Consider the following 23690-nt stretch of genomic DNA (forward strand, 5'->3'; position numbering starts at 1 on the left):
TCAAATTAGAAATTCTCATCTTCAAAAGGAGTAGGAAGAAGTTCATAAAAACTTTTTAGGTCCTACCCCATTTCTCTATTTGTATCCTTTAATTAAATACAAAACATAATATAAAAAAATACAATATAGTTATATTATGTTAATTGTTTCTACAATTTCGGGAGCAAGCTCCCAAGAATTTCACTCACCAAGGCACATGTGCTGTGGAAATATGAGACAATAAAAGTGACTTGACTTTACTAACGTTACAGTGAATTGAGTTTATATACATGTCTTACATAACATTAATCTATTCATTTTTTCAGAAGAATCATTTTGATATTTGTAATGCAAATATTGAGGCGTCTCATCTGTTTGCTGATCTGATATTCTCTTCTGTTATGAAGTTTAACTTTTACTTTTAGTAAGCAGGGGAAATCTCTGACTTTAAACAAATAACCATTTAAATGTTTAGGACGTACAGAAAGAGGTCATATTAAAACCCTCACTAACGTAAGTTAGGTAATGCATTCTTCGTAAAATCAGATCATTTTCTATTAATGTGAGGGAATAAACATTCCAGTCATGTATATAGATCAGTGGTATGTAATAAGTGTCATTTATTAAATTAAATAATCTAGAAGTCATTGCACAGAAATGTACTTGTTGTTTTTTTCTAATTATTTTTATCTTAAACAGGACAAAGAAAAACTCTTGGTGAAGCAACTGAAATCCATGTGACACTATTATAAAGATGGAGTTTATTAAAGAGGAGGGTAAAGAGTTGAAGATTGAAGAATTCGGAGTCAAACATGAAGATACTGAGGAGCAAATAAAGATGGCATTAATTAAAGAGGAGAGTGAAGACGTGAAGATTGAAGAAACATTCAGAGTCAAACACGAAGATACTGAGACACAAACAGGTTGGTTTTTTTTAATTTACAAAGTCAAACAAAGTAAGTCAACTTTTAATTAAGCTTGCATTAGTAATATTTTTTTCTGACCACAATAAAACTGTGTATTTATTTAAAAACAGTTGCACGTAAATTAAATACAGTTTTTGCTATGACACAATAATTTTAAAAGTGTAACTGAAAAAAAAAACAGTTTTGGTGCCCTGGTATAAATTGTTCCCTTTAATCAAACACGAGTGCTTTGTCTTTTAGATGGCAAAGCACATATTTGATGATCAACTCGCTCTTTATTGGTAGTTATTTTAGCGCATCACTGGACACCTTTTTGCATGTTAACTTTTATTCATTTTTTGTGATTTTGGACAGCACTGTGTGAGAATGACTTTTATTTTGGTGTGGAGACGTGACGTCATAAGGCTGCCCCGCGCTCCTGCTTTTGTGATACAGCTTAAGAAAGGTTTGTCCCACCAGAGTCGCCAAAGAAAGAGAAAGGTTGTAAATCAATACGAACTGTTAAGCCAAATACTTAGGTTTTACTAGAGATGTAAAAATACTCAAATATTATTTAATATAGTAGTGTAATGCTTTATCTAACATTGGAGAAAGTTTTTTTTTTCGCTCGTGTGTGCGCAAAGTAGTGAGGGGAAGTCCGATTCTTTTCAGCGAACCGATTCTTTCGGACAGTTCATTTCTATTGTCCAAATTCGCCCTTCATTCGAGTCTTCGATTCACTCGCGCTCACAGCATCGCTCGCCATGTTTCAGTGCTGTTGGAGTTACAGGACTAATATATATGCTGGCATATTGATTTAAAGTCGGAAGAACTGTAAGGCATGAGTGAAAAAGAGTAACGTAACTTTAGTAAATTGTGGATCAAGTCTGACTCAAGACGCGCTATCTGTTTCGATGAATTCGGTCCAATTTGGCGAACTGGCTCAAAAAAGAACCGGTTCAAAACAACGATTAGTTCACGAACCGGGTCATGACTAGAGCAAAGCGCATCCACGAGGAAAGGTGCATCTCATTATGCTCCCCATATTCGGAATACGTTTATTGTAAACATTTGTAACGCTAGTGTTGAGAATTTCTGTCTAAGCAGCTCATTTAAAGCTATTAACTTTCTCTGACTGACTCTTTCACCAATGCACAGACGACTGAACCAATTCTGTTAATTCTTCCCATCTTAATCAGGACAAAGTGTCCAAACACAGGAAACTTCTACTGAAGCAACTGAGATCTACTGAAAGATGGCTTTTATTAAAGAGGAGAGTGAAGATGTGAAGATTGAAGAAACATTCAGAGTCAAACAAGAAGATACTGAGGAACAAACAAAGATGATGTTTATTAAAGAGGAGAGTAAAGATATGAAGACTGAAGAAACATTCAGAGTCAAACAAGAAGATACTGAGGAACAAACAGGTTGGTTTTAATTCTCAAAGCTGGAGCCAGTCATTTGATCCTTATTAATATGAATGATATTTTTGAAAAGTTATATGAGAATTCTAATTGTTTGACATGGAGTCAGTGCCATGCAATATCCAAACATGCTGAAATATAGAGAGAGTTATAAATGTTGGTTCAGGCTGGATAGAACTGATACAGTGCAGAGCTTGTGCTGGATTTCTCAGCAAGGAGTATTTGCTTCCTAATAGAAGACAATCAAAAACAGTAATAGCTATCACTTGATAATGCAACCGTATCAAACAAAATCAATATTTCCTCCATATTGCATAAAACCAAAGGGTAAGTGAATAACTACTCCTTGGCAGTCTAACCCCCCGCCCTGACTCTTTAGTACAAATGTACTCAGCAATGCTTGTTTCCATGCGTAAACCTCGCCCCCTCCAGACAGCAAAATTAATATATTTGAATGACTTTCGAACATTTACACATGTAGAATTTACCTGTGATATGTCAATTATTCACTGAGGAAAACATCTCAAATGCGTTAAACCTATTCACTGTGTGCCACGGTGGATTGATTTGATCTATGATCGACATAAAGAGCTTCTTGAGAATAAACGCTCATATCAAATTACCTTAATTTACTGAACCTGGGTCAAATTGGTGAGATTGCATGTACTTAAATGCCATTCATGGAACCGCTTTAGATTGTAAGGCTATTTCAAGTCAGGTTTTGGACTTTTGGATCCCAGCTTCTTTTTCACAGCCCTACTTAGCCTCTTTTAACAAACAACCCTCTACATTGACACTTCTATTCTAACTGTATTTTGTAGAGAATTAGTTTTTGCCTTTATTATGTCACCAAAATGTAGGAAACCTAGCTTTGTATATTTGTTGCTTTTTCCTATTGAGAGCAGGGTTTTTCCTGGGTCAAAACATGTCTTCGGTGGTGGCTGACCGACATGGTCATCCACTCACAGCAAAGAGTACCCACAAGATCCACAAGCCCAATATTGACAATAAATGTTAAATGTAATATAAATACAAAGAAACAGTTTGTGATTTTTCTTATACTATTTATTCATGAAAAAATGATCACTGTCATCCTTTCTTGCCCTCTTTGCAAAAAAGAGCTGTGATTTTTCCATGACTGGCTTTCATAGTTTAGAAAGATAAAATCATTTTTTGATAGAACTGATAATTACTTTAGTATAATCATATCAATTAAAACGTAGCGTTAAAAGGTGTAATAGTGTAATTTTTTGCCATCTAAAATTAGCAGCTAGCTAGCAACAGCTTGCTTTGTTCTTTGATCTAGTTTCATTTCACTCCAGTCTAACTTTAAACTAAATGATTTTATAGGTAATTTACTACAGATTGTCTTAGGCCTATACTGTGGATTATTAAGGTTAAATTTTACTAAAAACTCTTGCTAAATGATGTAAGCACACTTACTTTCTAATTTCAGATGTGTATATTCTTCTAAGAAGTAATGATTTGTTATACACCGATTCAGACACTGACGGGCAGACCAATCAATTTAACCATTCATTATAATGAATCAGCTCAAAAGAGTCATTAGGTCGCGAATCGGACTTTAGCGGACGTGTTGTGTGGGAATCCTGGCTGTTAGGACATTGCCAAAGATATGTCAACACACACACACACAAAACACTTCATAACTGGATCGATTTTTTTGTTGCGCTTATTAAAAGTTATGTCAGCTGCATGTGCAGAATGCTTGTCACAAGTGTAAGAGAAGATAAGGCAACTTTTTTTGACTGCAATTCACACCCAGTGGTAATTCAGCAGAAATAATTTGCACAACGTGAAACATGGATTCGTCTTCCAACCAAGGCCCTATGTCCACCAAAGCGTTTTTCCCCGCGGCTAGTGTATTTTTTCTGCTGTTATGGGAGTGCCATGTTTTTTAAAACGCCAGGAGAGTGCCTCGCGCTTGAGCGTTCGGGCGTCTTTTCTCGCGCCGAGAGTTGAATAATGTTCAACTTAGGATAAAACGCTGCGCTCATCACTGTCACTTTCTAGTCAGCTAACCAATCAGAGTGCAGGAGGGGCGGGGCAAATTCCAAGGACTCAGGGCCTTAGGATCAGTTGATTCTGATGCGAGGAGAGACTAAAGACAGAACAGAAGACGGAAGTGCGCGCGCGGGGGAGGGCGCTGTGCTCGTTGTCTCCGTCAGTAGCCTGCTTCATTCACAAAACCCAATTACAGATCAAATAAGGCTTTGGTGGGACAAAAATGTGTTTTGGCAGCCGCCAAAAAAATTTCAATGTAGGAAAAACCCTGGAGAGTGAGGAGTCACTTGCCAATTTGGGTTGATTTGGGAGGGGTCTGAACCGGTCGGCCATGATGGTAGGACACGCTATCGGTTGCCAGGGGCAACGCCTTCAGAACTTCACAGGCGCGACTAAACATTTCAGAGCTCATTAATTTTTGCGCATTTATTATGTCGGCCGAACAGAGACGGATCTACGAATATGAGAAAGAAAAAGAAGAAAGTAAAGCAATTCAGAAAGATAAGGCGAAAGAAAGGGGACCTTACAGGAACAAGCTCACACCAAGCACAAAACAGCGGTATTTGGAGAAGCTCTCATCAAAACATGTTGGAAACGTTTGTGTAACGTTGCATTGAACATCTTGTTACAATTTAGTGTTTACGAAACGGTCGCAGTTATTTAAGTTACTTTGTCATTTTGGTGAAGAAGTATCTGCTAAATGCTATGTGTAATTACAACACGCTAAAACGCGTGTGAATAAACTTACTTTGGCGAGTAGTAACGCAGTTTTCATCTCCTGGAGGCTTGTAGATGGACCCAGCCACAGCAGAAAGCCTCGTAACTTTCCAAAGACTTGTGGCTTTTGTAGCCGCACTGGGTTGTACATAATAATTAACTCAAATGATATATAGGGAATTTGGGTAATTAATCAGGAATATGATTAATATATAAATCATATTACAGTTGCATTAAAATTATTGAAGATGAAAAATAGGTCAATTGTATATATTAATAACTCATCACAAGGCACTGTAATTTACTAATTAATATTTCAATTAGTGCTGTCAACGTTAACACGTTAACGCATGCGATAAATTTTTGTCTGGTTTAACGTGTCAAAATATTTAACGCAATTAACGCAGCATCCGTATTTTCTGCCATCCGTTGGCTAGCTTTACATTATATGATCACGCTCTTATTCATTTAAATGCTTTTAAACATTTCAAGCACGGCAAGACAAAAGAGAATGCGCTGTCTGTGAATGCCCTTATGTGACACACACACACACACAATGCATAGACAGGGCGCCAGAATCCAGTTCTCTTAAACGCTTGAACTAACAATAAACATCCCAAAGTGCCAGTTTTGTCGATTATCCTCATAAGAGCAATCTTAAATGATTTATATAAAGTCTAAAATGAACAAAAAGAGTTGTGAGAGAATGAGGCGAGATCCATAGACAGTATATAAACGGTGAGATCCGCGTGTCTGTCTGCTCTTAAAGGGACAGCAGCCAATAAAGCTTCCTGTCAGTAAAGTTAAAGAACAAAGGGAACAGAGAAAATGACTCGCTGCTCTTGACTAAATAACTTTTGTAGCTTTAAAAAGGATTAACTATTTAATTTATAGTTTATGCAGTGCAGACTGCATATAACTTTGATAACTTTATTAAATTTCTGTATATTTCCTAACTGTTAAGACAGGAAGGGCAGGAGTAAACATGACATTTATTATGGGTTTATGTTAGCATTGTTTTAAGCTTAAATTAAAAACTGTTATATTTTTGAAGCCTAATAAATGTAAAAAAAAAAAAAAAAAATCAGTAGCTGTATTAATATCAGTAATACTGGCCTTCATTCATAAAAGATGCCATTTAAACAAGTATTTAAAATATACTGTCTTTATATTGTTTCTACATTAATTTGTAGGGTTGCAACTAACGATTATTTTGATAATCGATTAATCTGTCGATTATTTTTACGATTAATCGGTTTATGTACTTATATTTTAGTTTTTCCCATTTTTTCCCCAAGTAAATTATTCATAAATGGTCTTTATCCTTCCGCATAGATTTTTTAAGAGATTTTAACCATTTTGCACTGTCATATCCTCATCAAAAATATACCTGGAGTTGTTTTATTATGTGTTAGTAATCCTTTGTCGAACTCTTCTGCAATCAGAACACTGACCCATACTCTAGCAAATTTCACAAGTAGATTTCAAATAATGTTTTCACCATGGCAGTCCTTAGAGCTCCTAAAGTAGTTTAACATCCCAAACAAAGCTTATTAAGGAATCTTTCAGAACATATTTTCACGAAGAATAAGGATAAAACAGAATAAAATTGCAGTGCATTGTATTTTATTATTTACTGGGAAACAGCTTTATAGCTTATGCTGTGAAATTGTAAACAATCCTTCGAATAAAGTGCTAATGGCATGAAACCTGAATGGAACTCACAATTTAAAGTAAAATCCATCAGAAGGTTGTCCAGAAAAAAAAATTGGACACACACAAAAAACCTGCTGTGTGAAAAAGAGCGGTGAATACTTAGAAAAAAAGTGCATTTCAAATATCTTTAAACATCTCATTCAGTCATAATTAGGCTGCAAGACTGAATTTTGAACTGGTAAACGACAAACTGATCACAGAACATGTTTGTAAAGCTTTAAATGTTAACTATTAAAAAGCAATGTTCTCAGCTTTTACGACTAAACATTTGCAAACAACATTGTACTGGAGAATCTGCACAAATGAAAGTCTTAGGGGCCGTTCACAAATCGCGCCTAAAAACGCGTGGAAAACGCTAGGCGCACCGCTTTCTCCTTCTTTCCAAAGCACTCGGGCAGAAGCGCCCCTGAGGCATCTGCCTTTGCTAAGCAACCATGACGTGCTCTCTCCTTGAAGACGCGGAAATTTCAGCAAAGGATAAATGGATTTGATGCTCAAAACATCGCTTGCAGTAGCTCTGCTACTAAATTTATTTCAAAATGGAAATCCATATACAACTATGATCAGCTGTTCCTTTCATCTTGACTGAGCTTTTAACGTTGTTATGGGAAAGGATGAAGCTGATTGGTTAGTTCTTGTCACATGACCCGCGGTGCGCTTGCCGCATTCTGAAAAGTTTAAATGTTTTTAACTCGATGCGGTGCGGTGTTGGAAATAACGAACTTGAGCGCGCAAAAGACGCGATATGTGAACGTACCCTTAAACAGTGCAGTAGTGCAGAGTTTACAGGTTACTCTTCTTTTTTAAAGGCTCAAAGTAAAGTTCTCCCACATCACGCTGAATGCTGCAGAGACGCTGTTCGGGAAGCACGTGACATAAAACGAGGCCAGCTATTGGCTATTCGCTACTTCTCCTGCTGTACTGGCTGAGTAAAACCTCCGGTGGCTCATTACTGCCACACTTTGGTCACCGCAGATTTGAAATATGCGCGAAATGAGCCGCTTACGGCAAATAAAAGTTATTTAGCAACGAATCGATGACTAAATTAGTTGACAACTATTTTAATAATCGATTTTAATCGATTAAATCGATTCGTTGTTTCAGCTCTATTAATTTGATTAACTGTGAAATTATTACATTAAAAAATATATTAAAAACGTACAAAAACATTTCTTTTTTTTATTGCGATTAATTGCGATTAATCACAGAAAAAATGTGTCTAGTTAAAGTTTTTAATCGATTGACAGCACTAATTTCAATATTCTATTCTTCATATCAATTATTGTGATATCTTTTACTAGAAATTAATGTAAATCAAACGTGGTTCATCCAGCAAACGGCCATAAGATTTACTTATTAATTCTCATTAACGATATCACTTCTTATAATTCCAGGACAAATAGTCTCTGGCCATGAAACCATTCTCCTGTCCTTATAAAATTTATATTACTTAAAAGTAACAAATGAGCTTTGTAGCTAAGATCAGCATTTCATTGACTTCGTAACATGAGCAACTTAGACAGACAATCTGGAGTATATGGAATTTAATAATTGAACTAATGATACATCAAACTACGATTTATACAGAGTAAATACGCGTACGACAATATAGACAGTAAACTTTGTACAAGACATAACTGAATCCAAATGAGGGAGAGAGAGAGAGAGTGAAAGAGGATGAATGAGAGAATCGGCGTGATATGCCAAACTCACAGACAGTAACCCTTGAAAGGCAACATAGAAATCAAATTATAGACAACTTTAAGCAGCATTTAAATTTCCATAGAGAATGATACTTGCATGTGGTTCTCTTTGTGTATGCGAAAGCAGCGGGCGTGTAGCGTGCGTCAGTCTGGGCTTGTCCTCTCTGGGTCCGGGCTGCTGCGGAATCGCGCGATATTTGAAAGGTCCAACAAAGCAATGTTTCAGAGTTCGTCTTCCTCGTGTGGAGAGGCGAATAGGTGAATAAACTTAGTAAAGAAAATAAACAAAACAACGAAAACGAAAGCTTCCGAAGGAGTCATGAGAATGGCTGTCCTCTCAGCCCCTGTGCTGAGGGGACGGCGACATAGGGACGAGCAGGGTCGACGAGGATCAGGAGAACAGAGCGTAAGAGAAGAGACAGGAAGAGCAGGGAGGTGCTTCCTGGGTCAGTCCTTTATAGCTTGAAATGGTTCACGCCGCTGTTCGCATGAACAACCAATGAACGTCCGCGATCTGAAGCGGGAAAAAGTTCCTTTGTCTCTGTGGAAACACCCACCCTAATAACTTAGGCTTGTCAGATCTCAGCAGTGATATTTTAGCAAGTTCGTAATTCGAAATTAAGTACATTTTTCATTAATTTGCTTTAGATAAATGAGTTTGTCAAAGCATGACGATTAAACAGACACCAAAAGTGACATATATAAATGATCAAAACATGAAGTTATGTTCAAATGCAGAATTACACCCATTTAAAATTTGATTAACACATGATAAAATTGCAGATACTCCAATTTGATATGGGGAGACATCTAAGCACAAAAAGAGATACATTCTATACCTTTAAAAGGTGCTTTTCTCTTTCCTTACAAAAGATTCCAGCGAGAGCTGGCATCCCTGTTTCTCCCAGATGCAGTCGTAAAGTTTTTTATGACTTGGGGGAAGGGAAGGGTTATCAACAGGGCTCTATTTGGGAACATTAATTAGGATGAACATTTCCAAATCAGAAGTTAGCACTTATACTCTTCACATAACAAGGATTAACCATTTATGCAACGCACAAACATACTCAAAATACATATTATTAAGGACTTACATGATGAGTGTAAGATAAAACATTTGTGGGTGTGTGTGTGTAAGTTTGTAAGGAGAGTTCGTTTTTCCTTTGAAGCTGGAATGTGTTGTCGGGCCGTGGGGTAAAGAAAAACGGGGGTTTCGTCCTTTTTTCCTTTTGAGGCTCCCGCGAGTGTCTCTGGAGACTCTCTCTAAGGTGTAATAACTGTCACCCACGACAGGGTGTTGCCGCCATCGTGGCGCCCCAAATGGTGAATTATGTTGGAAGACGTAGTAAAACTCAAAGTCCTGGTTTTTGAGTGCAGAATGTGTTAGGGTTAGGATTCATTAATATGGAACAGATGGCTGAAATACCATCAGCTCAATAGTGTTACACTTTTAAACTACTGAGACTGTGATATTGATGGGAGGGGCTCTGTGCTATGACGACAAGTCCTCATTCTCAATTGTATCGAGCTCATATTGAACAGTAACCCGAAAACTAAGGTACCTTATTTTCCAGACTATAAGTCACACTTTTTTTTATAGTTTGGCTGGTCCTGCGACTTACAGTCAGGTGTGACTTATTTATCAAAATTAATTTGACATGAACCAAGAGAAATGAACTAAGACAAATTAACCAAGAGAAAACATTATGGTCTACAGCCGCGAGAGGGCGCTCTATGCTGCTCAGTGCTCCTGTAACCTCTCGCGGCTGTAGACCATAATGTTTTCTCTTGGTTCTAAATAAATGAGACTTATAGTCCAGTGCGACTTACATATGTTTTTTTCCTCATCATGCTGTATTTTTGGACTGATGCGATTTATACTTAGGTGTGATGTTATAGTCGGAAAAATACGGTATGTACTGAAATGTAACTTCTGTGTACCATTACACCCCTACTATTTATTGTTTTTGGTACAAATAACTTTTATAAATTAGTTTGACACCAAAATAACCTTAGAAAAGTTCAAAATTCATTTATAAAATAATCAAACAATCACCAACAAATAATCAAATTATGAGAAATAAAACAAATACAACAAAACAAACACATGAATCAAATAAAGAGTGTTTTTCAAGGACTAAACAGTAGATTTTTCTGATACATAAATACTGATGTAAAATAATACTGCATAGACCTTAATTTACAAATATATTCAACCATTAACGGTTACAGATAAATAAATTGTTTTGATACTTAAAACGATAAATACTGATGTTTTCAATTATTTAAAAAAATGAAACTATAATTTAATCCTGAAATTAAAACAGCCAAAATGTGGCAGTAAGTCTCTGCTAAGTACCTTTATACCACAGGAAAAGCTTGTAGTCCAATAAATTTCAAACATTATTAACCTCCTGAGACCCTGCATCCTCATGAGGACATTTTAGTGAATTTCTCTGAGACTATACATGCCACAAATTTAAAGGATTAGTTCGCCCAATTTGCAAAATTATGTCATTAATAACTTTACCCTAATGTTGTTCCAAACCCGTAAGACCTCCGTTTGTCTTTGGAACACAGTTTAAGATATTTTAGATTTAGTCCGAGAGGTCTTAGTCCCTCCATTGAAGCTGTGTGAACGGTATACTTTCCATATCCAGAAAGGTAAGAAAAACATCATCAAAGTAGTCCATGTGACATCAGAGGGTCAGTTAGAATTTTTTGAAGAATCGAAAAAATACATTTTGGTCCAAAAATAGCAAAAACTACGACTTTATTCAGCATTGTCATCTCTTCCGTGTCTGTTGTGAGAGAGTTCAAAACAAAGCAGTTTGTGATATCCGGTTCACGAACGAATCATTCGATGTAACCGGATCTTTTTGAAACAGTTTACCAAATCGAACTGAATAGTTTTAGACGGTTCGCGTCTCCAATACGCATTAATCCACAAATGACTTAAGCTGTTAACTTGTTTAATATGGCTGACACTCCCTCTGAGTTCAAACAAACCAATATCCCGGAGTAATTCATTTACTCAAACAGTACACAGTCGTGGCCAAAAGTTTTGAGAATTACATAAATATTGGAAATTGGAAAAGTTGCTGCTTAAGTTTTTATAATAGCAATTTGCATATACTCCAAAATGTTATGAAGAGTGATCAGATGAATTGCATAGTCCTTCTTTGCCATGAAAATTAACTTAATCCCAAAAAAACCTTTCCACTGCATTTCATTGCTGTCATTAAAGGACCTGCTGAGATCATTTCAGTAATCGTCTTGTTAACTCAGGTGTGAATGTTGACGAGCACAAGGCTGGAGATCATTATGTCAGGCTGATTGGGTTAGAATGGCAGACTTGACATGTTAAAAGGAGGGTGATGCTTGAAATCATTTTTCTTCAATTGTTAACCATGGTGACCTGCAAAGAAACACGTGCAGCCATCATTGCAATGCATAAAAATGGCTTCACAGGCAAGGATATTGTGGCTACTAAGATTGCACCTAAATCAACAATTTATAGGATCATCAAGAACTTCAAGGAAAGAGGTTCAATTCTTGTAAAGAAGGCTTCAGGGCGTCCAAGAAAGACCAGCAAGCGCCAGGATCGTCTCCTATAGAGGATTCAGCTGCGGGATCGGAGTGCCATGAGCGCATCTGCACGCACAGTGAGGCCAAGACTTTTGGAAGATGGCCTGGTGTCAAGAAGGGCAGCAAAGAAGCCACTTCTCCCCAAAAAAAACATCAGGGACAGATTGATCTTCTGCAGAAAGTATAGTGAATGGACTGCTGAGGACTGGGGCAAAGTCATATTCTCCGATGAAGCCCCTTTCCGATTGTTTGGGGCATCTGGAAAAAGGCTTGTCCGGAGAAGAAAAGGTGAGCGCTACCATCACTTTTGTGTCATGCCAACAGTAAAGCATCCAAGGGAGTGGGTTCACTCACAATTCTGCCCAAAAACACAGCCACGAATAAAGAATGGTACCAAAACACCCTCCAACAGCAACTTCTTCCAACAATCCAACAACAGTTTGGTGAAGAACAATGCATTTTCCAGCACGATGGAGCACCGTGCCATAAGGCAAGAGTGATAACTAAGTGGCTCGGGGACCAGAATGTTGAAATTTTGGGTCCATGGCCTGGAAACTCCCCAGATCTTAATCCCATTGAGAACTTGTGGTCAATCCTCAAGAGGCGGTTGGACAAACAAAAACCCACTAATTCTGACAAACTCCAAGAAGTGATTATGAAAGAATGGGTTGCTATCAGTCAGGATTTGGCCCAGAAGTTGATTGAGAGCATGCCCAGTCGAATTGCAGAGGTCCTGAAAAAGAAGGGACAACACTGCAAATACTGACTCTTTGCATAAATGTCATGTAATTGTCGATAAAAGCCTTTGAAACGTATGAAGTGCTTGTAATTATATTTCAGTACATCACAGAAACAACTGAAACAAAGATCTAAAAGCAGTTTAGCAGCAAACTTTTTGAAAACTAATATTTATGTAATTCTCAAAACTTTTGGCCACGACTGTATATATCTCAACACTGCACCACTGGTGGTAGTTGGCCCAAAGTTTTATGTTTTTAATGTGAATCTCAGAAAATGCTTTATTTAAAACCCCAGCTGAATGGCACTTAATGCACTCAATTCATCTGTTAACTTTGTCATTGTTCACAGTAGAAGTACAGACAGAAACAATTGGTAATAATTAAATGTTTATTTTTGATGTATGCATTGCATTCTACTGTATTTTTCAGACTATAAGTCGCACCTGAGTATAAGTCGCATCAGTCCAAAAATATGTCATGATGAGGGAAAAAAACATAAGTCGCACTGGATTATAAGTCGCATTTATTTAGAACCAGGAACCAAGAGAAAACATTACCGTCTACAGCCACGAGAGAGCGCTTTATGTCTTCAGTGTAGACTACAGGAGCACTGAGCAGCATAGAGCGCCCTCTCGCGGCTGTAGACGGTAATGTTTTCTCTTGGTTCATGTCTCTTAGTTAATTTCTCTTGGTTCATGTCAAATAAATTTTATAAATAAGTCGCACCTGACTAAGTCGCAGGACCAGCCAAACTATGAAAAAAAGTGCGACTTATAATCCAGAAAATACGGTATGCATTTAAAAAAAAGCAAACTTTAGTTGTTCATTTTAAGAGACCCAGGAGTCTTATTTTCTATTGCGTAATTAATGTTGCACTTTAAGCAAAAACTAATTTTATCCGATTAATTGATGGAATATTTAGTAGAATACTCGATTACTAAAATATTCGATAGCTACAGCCCTAGACAACACCCAATAAAGGGAATGATTTTGCAGGTGTTGGTCATAGACAGTTGTTGACAATTATTCTTCCTGACTGATTTGTCTTTAGTATTTTGTTTGGGTCCTTGTCAATTGTCTGTAGCATGATGCAGTTCTTGTATCCCAAAAAGTTTGCTCGTGCAGTCCAGCTCCTCCAGGATAGCTGTCGCTATTTCCATATGTGCTGTCGCAAGGATGTTTGATGTGTCTCCCAACACAGTTTTATTGGATCTTAGTGCTGCGTTTGACACAATTGACCACAACATTCTTTTGCATAGACTTGAATACTTTGTTGGCATCAGTGGAAGTGCATTAGCATGGTTTAAATCGTACTTATATGACCGCCATCAGTTCGTAGCAGTGAATGAAGATGTATCCTATTGATCACAAGTGCAGTATGGAGTACCTCAAGGCTCAGTACTAGGGCCGCTACTCTTCACGCTTTATATGTTACCCTTGGGAGATATCATCAGGAAACATGGTGTTAGCTTTCACTGTTATGCTGATGATACTCAGCTCTATATTTCTTCGCAGCCCGGTGAAACACACCAATTTGAAAAACTAATGGATTGCATAGTCGATATAAAAAACTGGATGACGAGTAATTTCTTACTGCTAAATTCTGAAAAAACAGAGGTGTTAATTATAGGACCTAAAAACTCTGCTTGTAATAACCTAGAACACTGTCTAAGACTTGATGGTTGCTCTGTCAATTCTTCATCATCAGTTAGGAACCTAGGTGTGCTACTTGATCGCAATCTTTCCTTAGAAAGCCACGTTTCTAGCATTTGTAAAACTGCATTTTTCCATCTCAAAAATATATCTAAATTACGGCCTATGCTCTCAATGTCAAATGCAGAAATGTTAATCCATGCATTTATGACCTCAAGGTTAGATTATTGTAATGCTTTATTGGGTGGTTGTTCTGCACGCTTAGTAAACAAACTACAGCTAGTCCAAAATGCAGCAGCAAGAGTTCTTACTAGAACCAGGAAGTATGACCATATTAGCCCGGTCCTGTCAACACTGCACTGGCTCCCTATCAAGCATCGCATAGATTTTAAAATATTGCTTATTACTTATAAAGCCCTGAATGGTTTAGCACCTCAGTATTTGAATGAGCTCCTTTTACATTATAATCCTCTACGTCCGCTACGTTCTCAAAACTCAGGCAATTTGATAATACCTAGAATATCAAAATCAACTGCAGGCGGCAGATCCTTTTCCTATTTGGCGCCTAAACTCTGGAATAACCTACCTAACATTGTTCGGGAGGCAGACACACTCTTGCAGTTTAAATCTAGATTAAAGACCCATCTCTTTAACCTGGCATACACATAACATACTAATATGCTTTTATTATCCAAATCCGTTAAAGGATTTTTAGGCTGCATTAATTAGGTAAACCGGAACCGGAAACACTTCCCATAACAACCTATGTACTTGCTACATCATTAGAAGAATGGCATCTACGCTAATATTTGTCTGTTTCTCTCTTGTTCCGAGGTCACCGTGGCCACCAGATCCAGTCTGTATCCAGATCAGAGGGTCACTGCAGTCACCCGGATCCAGTACGTATCCAGACCAGATGCTGGATCAGCACCTAGAAAGGACCTCTACATCCCTGAAAGACAGCGGAGACCAGGACAACTAGAGCCCCAGATACAGATCCCCTGTAAAGACCTTGTCTCAGAGGAGCACCAGGACAAGACCACAGGAAACAGATGATTCTTCTGCACAATCTGACTTTGCTGCAGTCTGGAATTGAACTACTGGTTTCGTCTGTTCAGAGGAGAACTGGCCCCCCAACTTAGCCTGGTTTCTCCCAAGGTTTTTTTCTCCATTCTGTCACCGATGGAGTTTCGGTTCCTTGCCGCTGTCGCCTCTGGCTTGCTTAGTTGGGGACACTTCATCTACAGCGATATCGTTGACTTGATTGCAAATAAATGCACAGACACTATTTAACTGAACAGAGATGACATAACTGAATCCAATGATGAACTGCCTTTAACTCTCATTTTTTGCATTATTGACACTGTTTTCCTAATGAATGTTGTTCAGTTGCTTTGACGCAATGTATTTTGTTTAAAGCGCTATATAAATAAAGGTGACAGTTTCAAGAGCATGAATGAGATACCAAGAGATGGGCCTTTAACCAAGGAGATCTAGACAGGGAGGCAAAAGGGCAACAACCCAACAGCAGGACCGGTATCTGTTCCTTTGTGCAAGAAGGAACAGGAGGAGCACTGCTAGAGTCCTGCAAAATGATCTCCAGTAGGCTACTGCTGTGCATGTTTCTAAATAAATTGTCAGGAATAAACTGTCGAAAACATACTTAAAGCTGCAAGCAGCGTTGAACGGGCCCTCGCACCCGTCTCACTGCCAGCGAGTGGCTTTAGTAAAAAAGTGAACGGCGAGAAATATGCATTTGAAGTTGTAAATATACGTGGAATATGTCAGTCATTAATATCTGCCAATTTTCCTGCATGATGTTTCCGATTGCCAACAGGTGGCGCTATGAATATAACTGAATACTGGCCTTTAGATGTCTTCAGGCTATGACTTTCCAAATATCTGAAGTTTGGAGAAGATTGGATATTTTATGCATAGGTTTCATCAACCTCTATTCCCATGGCGGTACATCAAATTCTGCCACGGACACGTCCTTAAACAAAAACTCAAGATCTCCACAATTTAACATTGCAAAGAACTTTAGATTAGGCTGACCAAAATAAAATGTTGGCGTCATCAAATTTCTAGCAGTAGTTTTGTACAACGTAAAACATGTCACTTCCTGTTGCCAGCAGGTGGCGCTATGACTATGACCGAATATGGGCATGTAGATCTGTTAAGGGCAGAATTCTTATCTAACATGTGAAGTTTGGGGCAGATTGGACATTGTATGTCGGAGTTATAGCAACTTCCTTTTTCATGGCGAAACATCAAAATTTGTCAGGCCACCATGGACACGCCCTTAAACAAAAACTCAAGATCTTCGCAATTTAACATCACAAAGGTATTTAGATTACACTGACCAACTTTGGTGTTTATCTGAATAAATCTCTAGGAGGAGTTTGTTAAAGTACAACCCCTAGAATTGGCAAAAACGACACCAATTTTGCAGAGAAAATTCAAAATAACCAACTTCCTGTTGGGATTCGGATTTCCTACCAAGAGACTTTTTTGTAGATATTGGTGTGTTACATGTGTGTACTGATTTTCGTACATGTACGTGAAATGGAGCTCGAGGCGCGCTATGTTGAAAGTGTATAGGTGGCGCTATCGAGCCATTTTGCCACACCCAGTGGAATATTGGCCTTCAGTTGTCTTCAGGCCAGGAGTCTTATCAAACATGTGAAGTTTGGGGAAGATCAGACATTTTATGCCTGAGTTACAAATTTTACTCCCATGGCGAGACATCAAACTTTGTCACGGCGCCAAGGACACGCCCTTTATCGAAAACTCTAGATATTCACAATTCACGATCGCAAAGGCCTTTAGATTAGACATACCAAAATGTTAATTTTATTAAATTCCTAGGATTAGTTCATTGCAGTGTAAAGCATTCACTTCCTGTTGCCAGCAGGTGGTTGATCTGAATAAATCTCTAGGAGTTTGTTAAAGTACAACCACTGAAAATGGCAAAAACGAAAATTTTTGCTGAGAAAAAAAATAATAACTGACTTCCTGTTGGGATTTGGATTTCGTACCAAGAGACTTTTTTGTAGATATTGGTGTGTTACATGTGTGTACCGATTTTCATACAAGTACGTAAAACGTAGCTCAAGATGCACTTCGTTGAAAATTTATAGGTGGCGCTGTCGAGCCGTTTTGCCACACCCACCTTAGCAAACTATATCATACCTAATCTTTTGCCAGTTCTGACATGTGTGCCAAGTTTCATGACTTCTCGAGAAAGTTTCAGAAAAAAAAAGAATACTAATAAACGGAGCAGAAACAAGAGGGTCCTCGCACCATCGGTGCTCGGGCCCTAATAAGCGTGCCATGAGGGCTCAGCATTCTCTAGTGGGACCTTTGCTCACAGCTCAGCACTGTTACAGCTTGATTAGCTTTTGCCAGAGAACACCAAAGCAGGTTCACACTGAGCACATGTGACAAAATCTGGAGATGCATTGGCAATGTTATGCTGCATGCAGCATAGTCGTACTAGCCCATGGTGCCTTTACTGCTGTTTGGTACTGCAATGAAACCCTCCAAGCCATTGTCAGACCATATGCTGGTGCAGTGGTCCCTGGTTTCCACCTGGTGCCTGATAGTGTTTGTCCTAGTGTGGCAAGAGTGTATGGACAGGCTTTAGATGACAAAGGTACTGATGCCATTTACTGGACCTCTCGTTCCCCAGACCTGATTCTATTTGAGAACCTCTGGGATATTATTAGAGCATCCAAAGGCGTCAAGTAGCACAACAGACTCTTCAGGATCTCACTGATGTCCTGATTCAGGTCTTGCAGGAGATATGACAGGACACTATCCTCCATCTCCCCAAGAGCTTGGCCAGATATTGTTGAGAGTGCATATAGATAGGTATGTGGGGGCCATACACTCTACTGACTTAAGTTACAAGCTGATCCAACTTGCATGAAGTTCATCACAACTACACATAATATAAGTTTTTACACCGAGGGCTGGATTCAAAATCAAAAACACCAAATCAGTGTGTTGATGATTTTGGTTTCCCTTAACTTATCACTTAATATTTGTCCTTAAAAATTATAGAATGTTTATAAATATAGGTTTTCAAATAATTTTTAGAATTGGAAATTGCAGTCATTGAGAATCAATATGTGATTTAAGTGTTACCTTAATTTTTTTTTGAGCAATGTGTATGGAACAAAAGTTTTGTGCCATTAAACCAGGATTAACTTGTATTTGTCTTCTTTCACCTTAGACCTGATGGCACTGAAAGAAGAGAGTCAAGACCTGAATGAAAACAAAGAGAAACATCTGAGTGATGAGAAGCATCAGGATTTCATAACTGAAGAAAAATCTTTCAGTTGCTCACAGTCAAAAACGATTTCCATGCAAAAAAAAGCTCAGAAAACAGGATCTAGGAAGTTCACCTGCAAACAGTTTGGAAAAAGTTCCATTCGAAAAGTATCTCTTAAAGTACATGAAATCATTCACACTGAAGAGAAGCCTTTCACCTGCCCTCAGTGTGGTAAGGGTTTTTCACAAAGACAGGCATTGTATCCCCACATGAGAACTCACACTGGAGAAAAGCCTTTCACCTGCCAACAGTGTGGTAAGGGTTTTTCACAAAGATCAGCATTGTATTCCCACATGAGAACTCACACTGGAGAAAAGCCTTTCACCTGCCAACAGTGTGGTAAAGGTTTCGCTCAAAATGAAACCCTTAAAGCCCACATGAGAGTTCACACTCAAGAAAAGCCTTTCACCTGCCAACAGTGTGGGAAAAGTTATACTCAAAGTAATAACCTTCGAGTCCACATGAGAATTCATTCTGGAGAGAAGCCTTTTCCCTGCCAACAGTGTGGAAAAAGTTTCATTCGAAAAGAATATCTTAAAATGCATGAAAGAGTTCACACTGAAGAGAAGCCTTACATATGCTCTCAGTGTGGTAAGGGTTTTTCACAAAGATCAGCATTGTATCCCCACATGAGAAGTCACACTGGAGAGAAGCCTTTCACATGCCAACAATGTGGACAAAGCTTTGCTGAAAGAGGAATCCTTCAGCTTCACCTTAGAATTCACACTGGAGAGAAGCCTTTCACCTGCCAACAGTGTGGAAAGGGTTTTTCACGAAGAGATTCATTGTATTCCCACATGAGATCTCACACTGGAGAAAAGCCTTTCACATGCACCCAGTGTGGGAAAAGTTTCTCTCGAAAGGTAAACCTTAAATCCCACATGAGAATTCACACCTGAGAAAAGACACATCAGCCCTTCTCCGATGACTGTTTGTGTCATCAGTGTGGAGTGAGTTTCATAGATCGAAAACATTGTATGAATCATGTCTAATTGGAGAAAAGCCTTTCATGTGCCATCACTGTAGAAAGACTTGTTAAATCACAGCAAACCTTAGGTTACATTTTACTCGACACCATGTGGTCAAAAATAAAAAAAGGTTTTACGCGTACACAACCTTTTCAAAATGATTCGCTGTCACCTTGTTAGAAATTCAGGTTTTAAATGAATTTGAAAAAGCAAATGAATTTAATAACTTGTATAATCATTTTGAATTGACGGGAAATGGTAGCATTGTTAAATGTAGAGATTTGCTTAGTTCAGTAATATGTGATTTTACAAAGGATAGAATTATGGCGGACCCTAGTGCTGTTGCTAAAATCTTTAAAAGGCTACATGCCAAAAAGTCCAGTGGTCCAGATGGTATTTCAGCTTTTTTACTTAAAACATTTGCTGATGAATTATCTCCAGCCTGGAGTCCACTATTTCAATTATCACTCGACACTGGAATTATTCCTACAATATGGAAAAAAGCAGTCATTATCCCAGTTCCAAAAAAAATCCAGCAAAGGAAAATAATGACTTTAGACCAGTGGCGTTAACATCCATGGTGATGAAATCCCTTGAACGTATTGTGACAGAAAAACTGAGAGAGAATGTACTGTATAAATTAGATCCTTATCAATTTGCGTACAAAGTAAATAGGAGTACAGAAGATGCTTTGAGTATTATGACGCACCTTATTTTAAAACACCTTGTAAGTCCTTTAGCTTATGTTATAGTGTTGTTTATGGATCTGAGTTCAGCGTTTAATACTCTACTTATGTTATCTAAGTTAAAACAGATGGAAGTGAACCCTTACATCATCAAATGGTACTATGCATTTCTAACGAATGACAACAGCAAGTGAAAATTAATTAAACTTTATCTGACATATTGGTCACAAATGTTCAGTAATAAAGCTCCTCAAGGCCGTGTAAGTTCTCCCATTCTCTTTACGTTATATACGAAAGACTGCATGAATCGGTACATAAACAATTACATCATTAAATTTTCTGATTCTATACTTAGTTTGCTGATAGGGGTGTAACGATACGCGTATTCGTATTGAACCGTTCGGTACGAGGCTTTCGGTTCGGTACGAGGTACGCATTATGGGCCGAACGGTTCGTTGGACTAATTAATTATATTTGGAAAATAAAAAAAATTGTGAAATATAATGATATGCGTTCAACAAGGTAGCCCAATAACCCAAACGACGTAACAGGCAACGCCCCTGACACCCCAGAAGAAGAAAAAAAAAAAACGTATGTTTATGTTAGGCTACTCAGTCAGGCGCTCGCTCACTCGGTAATACACGCTGAAGGCTCGTTGCAAAATGGCCAATGCGTTTAACAGACCAGAAATAGAAGATCCTCCAATAACCAACAGGTCTGGTGTTTGGGTGCACTTTGGATTCCCTGTAAGCTATAATGGTGATGGCAAGAGAGTGGTGGATAAAAAAAACAACGATATGTCGCATCTCGGGTAAAAAAAAAAAAAACACCAGCAGGAATACTTGAAACATGTCAACTCATTTACGCCGACATCACATTAGTGTGTCAGTATCTGGGAAAAGACGGAAAAAAGGAGAAACCTACCTAAAAGACCTTACTATTTACCATTCATTCTATCATCACCATTATAGCTTACAGGGAATCCAAAGTGCACCCAAACACCAGACCTGTTGGTTATTGGAGGATCTTCTATTTCTGGTCTGTTAAACGCATAAGCCATTTTGCAACGAGCCTTCAGCGCGTACTGAGTAAGTGAGCGCCTTACTCTGTAGTGCAGTGATCCTCACTATTTTTTTCACAAGAGCCACATTGGCAGAGCAAAATCAAAAGGCGAGCCACTTTTATGACAACATACTAAGTCACCTTTGCAAATGTGCATTTCTACATATAAATTGGACATCCCATAAAAAAGAAATAACACGGCCAATACATTTTCGTTAAAGAACAGATTTACTTTAATAGTGGGATGAGTGAAAGCTGGCATGCATGTCAAACAAAATGCCCCCAAAAGAAAAAAAATCTCTATGTTTTCAGTGCTGATGCATTCATGTAACATTTAAGGGCACCTAAAAGCTGTCACCACGAACCGGCAAAATTAATGATTATGAATATGTAAAATATAGCAGAAGACATTTAATTTTTTTTTATGTCTGTCGGCTAGAAAGATGCTGACTCGTGATCTTCGCAGTAGTGAACGCGCCTGAGAGAAATGCACATTTCATACGGGAGGGAGAGCAGTCTGTTTTCTTTAGTTTTGAATTGTTTTGTTTAAAAGTAGACATTTCAATCCTTATATATAGCCTATTTGTCGGGTCTGTGAGGCAAGTAGGCTATACGCTGAGTTTCGGTTCATTCATGAGACAAACTCCAGGTTCATACCGGCTCCTTCGTATCGTGGTTATCTATTTTCTATTTACTTCTTATTAAATCCAGACAATTGGTTGATGAAACCTTGATTAAAATTAAGATACAATTAATACAAAACGAAATCAAATTTAAAGACAGGCTTTGTGCTTTCTGTTTGAGGTCTCAGTGAAAGTTTTAAAGCAGTCTTAGTGCCGCTGTCAGAGCGCTCACGTCCGTAACGGAGAACTGTCCCGTCCATAAGATTTATTTTTTTATATACATTTCTAAATAAATGCGACTTATAGTCCAGTGTGAGGCTAGGCATATATGTTTTTTCTTCTTCATGGTGCATTTTTTGACTGATGCGCCTTAGGTTACTCCGGAGCGACTTATATTGATAGGCTACACCTGTATGAATTAGGGCCATGACGGTTGCCGTAACAACCGCGTCACCGCGGTGGTCGGTTGCTACCGCAGTTGTCTACTGCCACCGGCGGTAGTGCACGCGACGTCACAAACTCTATAGCAAGCATAATACAAAGTTTTGTATATAAGTGTAATAACTGTAATAGTTGCAAATTCTATGTCTATGATAATTAACAAATTACCTCAAACATTCCTTTAGATATGCAGATTTGAGCACAGGAAAATACAGTTTATGCATTCAGCAAATTAATTTAGTGTTGGGCGATGGATCTTGTTGGGAAAGCAAATACCGCATCACCGATCTGGAGTCATCTGCATTCATGTCACCCATCGGCGTTTGCACAAGTTCTCGTGATCGCAAACGCTGGCTGGTCAGGTTTGGTGAGGCTTCTCCAAACTGGCCAAATACAAACGAGACAGCGATGAATAAACGATGGTAACAAGAAATATGGCAACGATTCCTATTTCAAAGAGAGCGCGTTCAGATGAAGAGTTAGGCCGGTGACACACTAGCTGCGTGGCGTGAGCGTGGCATATCTGCTGCGTCACAGGAGCGTGGCGTTTTCTGTGTCTTTACACACCAGAAGCGTGCCTGACGCGGCGCGCTGCTGCTGCTGTAGGTGACATAGAGGGAGGCCGCCGACAGACCAGGATCTTGTCTTCATGGCAACAATATCAACTTTTTTTTACACACCTACAACTATGCCTACTGATAAAGGACACCGTCAAAATATACTATGTTTGACAGGTGCAATATTTGAAAATCGATAATTATTTATTTTTTTGATTACATTTATATCTGAATTTATGTCAACCTATAGACTTTCAAACATCAAAATGTCATGAATTAATATGTATTTGTGTACAAAATGACATATAAACATATTTTCCTATTATATTTTGCCTGGAAACGCTTCCAACACGCGCGCGTGTCCCGTGAAAGATAAGCATCGGTTCTATTTCTAGCATGCACACGTTTTCCGCGCGGCTTGGGCCGCGCCTGAGACGCGCGTCTCACGCAGGCAGTCTGCAAGCTCTAACTTGTTAACATGGGAGCCGAATTAAAAACGGACACGCCACACGGCTGAGACGCTTGCGCCACGCATCCAGTGTGTCGCCGGCCTAAGTTATTGAGCTT

The 23690-nt window shown here is 38.5% G+C and overlaps 1 protein-coding gene across 1 annotated transcript; it reads left to right on the forward strand.

Moving 5' to 3' along the window:
- Nucleotides 1-1169: 1169 nt before the first annotated feature.
- LOC132099139 (gastrula zinc finger protein XlCGF8.2DB-like) lies at nucleotides 1170-20275 on the forward strand. The gene is made up of 3 exons (XM_059505602.1): nucleotides 1170-1385; nucleotides 2084-2311; nucleotides 18688-20275. The coding sequence occupies exons 2-3, from the start codon at nucleotides 2140-2142 to the stop codon at nucleotides 19683-19685; spliced, it is 1170 nt and encodes a 389-aa protein (XP_059361585.1). The 5' UTR covers nucleotides 1170-1385; nucleotides 2084-2139; the 3' UTR covers nucleotides 19686-20275.
- The last annotated feature ends 3415 nt before the right edge of the window (nucleotides 20276-23690 follow it).

Source organism: Carassius carassius, chromosome 22 (assembly GCF_963082965.1).
Source record: "Carassius carassius chromosome 22, fCarCar2.1, whole genome shotgun sequence".
NCBI classification, from domain to species: Eukaryota; Metazoa; Chordata; class Actinopteri; order Cypriniformes; family Cyprinidae; genus Carassius; species Carassius carassius.